We start from the raw sequence: 6,000 nt of genomic DNA, 5'->3' as shown, positions 1-6,000 counted from the left end.
ACACATATATATATACTGTTATAGGAAATACTAATAACTAACTAGAAACAAACACTGTTGATTGGATATCTTATGCTTCTCACTATGCTATATTTGTGTGACATATATATAACTTGTGTACTATTTTATTTTCTATACAGTGTTTTTACGATACTAGTTCTGTGGATGTGTGCGTGTGCGCGCCACTATCGAGATCTGGTGTCTACACTGACAGTTAGTAAAATGCATGCCATGCATTTTATTAATAATAAAAATAATAATAATAATAATATTCTGGATATGGAAATTAGTGGGGGTGAAGTGCGCTTCAGAACTAAGCACTTACCAATAGATTCTGGAGATTTAAATACGGAGAGAAGAAAGACAGCATAAAAATATTATTATATTCCTTATAATTTGGTACAAATTTTTCAGAGTTAAAGCTTTATATACTAAATCATCTATGTTACATGTGAATACTTAATTCTTTATTTACAGTAACAGAATGCTAATCTACACAATTCCGCTGACAACAAGCAAAAGAGGCAGTTAACAAGACGCTTTAACATCACAGGACAGGTCAAAAGCTGAGAGTTCTGGGAAGACAGGCAGTTAAGTTAAACAACTTAGAATTCTATATCAATATTACTCCCAACGTCAAAGTAAACAGCTTATTACTACATGTCCCAGTGAAATCACCTAGGGACGGCTCTAAAATTTAAGAAATTTAGAATTATCTATATTTTTAATCTAAAGAGAGCAGAGGAATGAAATTGGGATGGGGATGGGGGATGGGGGACAAAAGGGCAGCAGGGAGAGAGAGGAGGAAGAAGCAAGAGCTGGAGTCTACACCAAAAGCAGACTTCTGTAGATCCAGTCACTGGAGGGTTCAAAACTCTTTAGTGTGGGTGCACACTACTGTGGCTTATGTGTAGAAAAGTCTCACTCACAATATGATAATAATAAAATTAATAAAAATCCCCTCCTTTCATTGGTACTTGGTAAAGGACTTTTGAAAAATACATCTGGTTATTCAGGAGATAACATTTCTGTGGTTTATGTATTAGTGAGAAGAAAGCAGATGTGACCAAACTTACTAATCTTTGGCACTTTGATGAGTTCAAATGCAGAAAAGACAGAGAAAACACACTTTAATAAAACTGAATCATTTTAGTGTTTAATATGAATCTTTTGGTTTCTAATGGATACAACCATTGGAGCTCCTTGCAAGTTCTGAATGAAGTCCAATGTTGAAATAAATTTGTTTCAAAAGAAAACAGAAAGAAGAAAGAAAGAGGAGAAAATGGATCCATCAAATACTGCAGAAAAGCAGTAAATTAAAAAATTATCAAAAATACAGTCACAGCAGTGAGCAATGTGGATTAAACAGAAGCTGCAAAACACAGAGAGAAGACAGACTCTGAAACAGGCTATGACATCACAAACATGGACAACACATTAAATAACAGAGAAAGAGAAGAGGGAGAAAAATCAATACCTAAAAATTAAAATAAAATTAAATTAAAATTAAAATAAAGAGAGAGAAAGCTAAAAAAAAAATTCTCTAAAAGTTAGTAGAAACAGTAACAAGACCCTACCTGATCGTAACTGCTTAATACGGCCATTGTTGTTGCTTGTATCGACGGGTAAGAAATCTTTAAACCAAGTTATTTCTGGATCCGGATTCCCACTGGCTGCACAAAGCATGGTGGCAGTGCGCGTACGCTCAACCACCTTCAACTGTGGGCCCATGTCAATGGTAGGGAAGCCCCTGGGAATTTGATCCTCTGCAAGACAAAAGGTGATACAAATATCCTGTTAACAAGTCAGAAACCCAAGATAAGAGCCATTACTCATTAATCTTTCCCCTTACTTTGCTCAGCATTTCTTGAGAAGCTAATGCAGACCTGGCAACGTTGCACTATCAGATTAGGTTATAGTCACAATATTGTTCCTCATCTCACTGTCTGTGTAAGACACCAACCTAACAAAGAACTTTAGACATGTGTGCTAAAAACCACGATGAAAAAAAAATGCATCTAGTTCTCTGGGATGATGGAGGGGAAAAAAATTACAGAATGTGTGCCTGTGGAGGTCAGTGAGTACCAACGGGGGCTCTGAAGTGGCCCTTTAAGAACAAGTGGAAGTATATTCCTCTGAGTTAAAGAGTATTTTCCTCTATTCTAAAGGCCTATACCATTTTCCCTCACTAGGAGTTGAAATTCCTAAATTTTGAATCCTCAACTCACCCAAAGTTCACTTTTCCCTATCCTCCCAAAAAATGATCCCAGATATTAGATCTTGTAAAATTAAAGTCTTCTTAAATCCCCTAAGCATGATGATCCACATTAGTAACCTGCATTATCAGCTCTTCCAGCCAGCATTAGGAAGGTGTATTCTATCTTGAAGAAATTTTGAATTTGAAGGAATTTTAGTTATATGGGTGATGATTATCCAAATTAGAACTTGACTGTTCGAAAACCATTATGAAACATTTTGAATTCTCATTGGTCTTGCATTAATTTAATCAACCTTCCTTCATGACCTCTGTTTAATTTTCATAAGCTACCAATTCCAAAATTACTTAAAAGCAAACACACCGGTGAAAAAAAATTGGAATCATCACATGTGGCACCTCACTTTTCCTTGGATGTTGCCTGCAATTTCTGGCATTATCCTATGAATCCTGCTGAAGTCTGGGTTATAATTTCTAGGGAAACGGCTCCATCTGACACTTCCACTGTGTAGTCAGTCAAATCTATGTGTTCTCTACTGCCTCCTCTCTATCATTACAGATAAGCTCCATCTCCTAAATCTAGGTAGCAAAATCCTTTCAAATCAGGCCCCATTTTTCTCAGCTTCTCATGGATTATATTCCCCATAGGAAAGTTTCTTCTGATCACATTGTAATTCTTACCATTCCCCAGACAAATCATGTCCACTAAGTATTCCATCTCTGAAAAGCCATACAGTCAAAATCACCTTCTTTGTAAGAAAAATCCTCTCAAATATATTTAATATTTTCCTAGCAGAGAGAGGGAGAGGTTCTACTCCTAGAGCTTGAATTGGGGCTCAATCTTACAACTCTGAGATCATGACCTGAGCCAAAATCAAAAGTCAGACCCTAACCGACTGAGCCACCCAGGGGCCCTTGGATTACTCAACTTTGAAGAGAACCTTCAGTGATTTCCAAGCCCAAATATAAATATATCCTAGTGACAAGCCCAAATATAAATATATCCTAGTTATTAAAAAATGAAAAACTTTTTTTCTTCTAGTACATATAGTAGAAAACTACTTCTGGTAGAGAGTTGACCTTAGGAATAGTTCAGAACTACAGATAGAGATTTTGAATGTGAACAATTAATGAATGTCAAAATATTACCAAAGTATAAAATTCCCAATAAAGGGAAGTTTTCCCTCAACAACTCCAGATTATTGTAAGAGAAAATGGGAAGTCCTCCCTCAACGACTCCAGGTTATTGTAAGAGAACAGGGAAAAGTGTGGATTCTGGCTCTCCTTTAGGGATATTTATGAAATAGAAGCTGCTAAGGCAAGTTGGGTTTGACATCTCAATTCACTAGATGATATTTTCCTGTCCCACCAGCTAGTTTCAGCTGGAGACAAATAAATAAGTAAATAAATAAAATTATATATATATATATATAACAGTTCACTTCAATGAGTTACAATTTACTTAACTTGAAAGATATGACTGTATTAAGGAAGGAGGAACCCATTCTGTTTATCTGAATGCTCACACATGATCAGCCAAGCAGTAGTCTATGGTGGACAAGTGTCAGAAACAATAGTTAAGAATGAAATTTCAAAGTGATTTTTCAGGGCTCCAAGTTGGAAAGTTAAAAGTTACAAATGGAATAGAATATTTTGCAAATTAAGTTAATTTTGATAATCTGCTCCATTTGAATTTCATCAGGCTGATCTTTATGACTTTAAGGGTTTCGTCATTATGATATATTTACATCTACAGCATTGTTCTAGTGTTACTTGAAAAACATAAGCAGAAAGATCAATAGCCATCGTTTCATACACATATGAAACATCTCACTTGGCCACTATTGACACAAATCCTTCAAAGGAAAAAATAATTCACCTCAAGTGCTTCAAAGCCAACTACACTGGCTTAGAAGTGAGGTTTTTAAAAAGCTCTTTGATTTTGTTGCTGTTTTCCATATTTAAAGCCACCAACTTAGGTTAATAAAAAATCACCTTGAGATTCCTAAACTGGTTCAGTATTTCCTAAAGCATTGTATCTAGCCCCAGGCATTTGAATACTAGTTACATTAGCATGCATGAACATTGACCTACTAGTCATTACTTTTCTTCTACAGTGTCAACTCTCTGAAGAACCAAGCCAATACTCTGTACCAAGTGGCAAGTGTCAAAGACTTAAGATTGTTGAGCCACTTACTAGAGGCTCTTACTAAAGAAATCTAGAATTAATAACCATTTATAAGAAATGAAGTCCTCACCTTGGGGAAAGCTGACAAAATTGACTTGTGCCCTACTAAAAGCAGTCTAATACATTTGCATGACCTTTCCTTTCCTTCTTGGCTCATAAAGAACACTCCAGAGCCCCCTTTTCATATACACAAGCGCACAACAAAGATAATCTTTCTTGCATACTAATCGGACAGTGGATGTAAAGAGTGCTCCTTTCTTATTTTTAATAAGGGTAATTAAATTCTATCCATCCCCCCTTTGCACAGAATCTCTTTGAATGTACTTTCTTCATTAAATTTTCATGAGAAACATCACAATGTAACCGATTCAAATAGCCAGAACTCTTACACGTTGACAGTTGTGGCTTGTTTCCAATATGACTGTCAGGTATTTGGCAATAAAACTCAGTATTCAACATAAAACGAACTGTAGAAATAATGAAATTTCTAATTGGAATGCTTATCTCAGTGGGTGTAGTTTAGAAGATGTTAATTGCTTTTTTTTTCACCTTCTGCATTTATTAGTGATTTATATAAAACTGCCTTGGCCATTTGATAACATCAATTTTGACAGCTCATCAAATGTATACAACCAGGAACTTGGGGGGGAAAAATCGATACCTTTTATATCTTAACCACATAAACTTTCACAGGAAAAAAAAAAGCAGCTATCAAAAATTAACAAATTGTCAATATGTTAGCAGCTTTAAACTTTTACATGAGGTGAAAAGAAAAACATTTTGTCCTATTCATTAATGTGCTCATTAAGCTTTAAAGTGCCTTACTTATCACTGTTCCATATTAATATTCAATCATGCAGAATTAGCTCCTAATTCATCAACAATTTAAATCAGACTTGACCTTCACAAAGCCATTTGGTCTGTCATTTTGAGAGGCCATTAAAGGGCAGATTACTACATACTTGTGCTTAGCGAATCATGGAAGCCGTACATATTTTGTTTGGAATGGCAGCTATAATAGACCTGGAAATATAGCACATTCTTTGAATCTGTTTGTGTCTTAATGAAATATGATGATATGAAACTTATAGTTCCATTAAGGAAACAGAAATATGAACATCAGCATTTTCCAGAGTTAACTTCCCATTTGTGCAGAACTTGTGTTAATAACCCCTGACCTACTCAGGACCTGAATGGAATGTAGAGAGAAACAGTTTGATACTCTTTTGTAGGGAGTCATGCTTTAGATATTTGTGAATGATTAAATAAAAGCTTTTGCATAATTTGCTCACTTAAACGACTTTCACTGTTCATCCATAAACAGTTTTAATGATGTTTTTACTTGCACTCCAATTCCACAAACACTGAACCTTTCTTATTTGATAGGAAACCACAAAACTAAATTGCCTGCTAAGGCCATAGCCTCCTTCCAAGGTGGCCCAAGCAGTTCATCTTGCCAAATCTTGCGGAGACTCTGAATGAATTTAAATAGACAAGTGCTTTGACTCTGGTTCCAAATGACTTAAAGAAGTTTTCAGTGAAGGACTGTTTGTCATGTTGCTACATTTCCAATTTATCATGTCAATTACATCAACAG

At 35.4% G+C, this 6,000-nt stretch overlaps 1 protein-coding gene across 16 annotated transcripts in view; it reads right to left on the bottom strand.

Annotated features, from left to right (window-relative positions):
* Positions 1-6,000, bottom strand: part of PTPRD (protein tyrosine phosphatase receptor type D) — a 504,675-nt gene that overhangs the window by 191,772 nt on the left and 306,903 nt on the right. For all 16 annotated transcript variants that reach the window (XM_055302389.1, XM_055302395.1, XM_055302392.1 and 13 more), the window contains exon 5: positions 1,578-1,766. In XM_055302389.1, coding sequence (XP_055158364.1) covers positions 1,578-1,766 — 189 coding nt within the window. The remainder of the gene's footprint in view (positions 1-1,577; positions 1,767-6,000) is intronic.

Source organism: Nyctereutes procyonoides, unplaced genomic scaffold (assembly GCF_905146905.1).
Source record: "Nyctereutes procyonoides isolate TBG_1078 unplaced genomic scaffold, NYPRO_anot_genome, whole genome shotgun sequence".
Taxonomy (NCBI): Eukaryota; Metazoa; Chordata; class Mammalia; order Carnivora; family Canidae; genus Nyctereutes; species Nyctereutes procyonoides.
The sequence above is the reverse complement of the archived record's forward strand: the minus strand, read 5'-3'. Positions and strand labels throughout refer to the sequence as shown.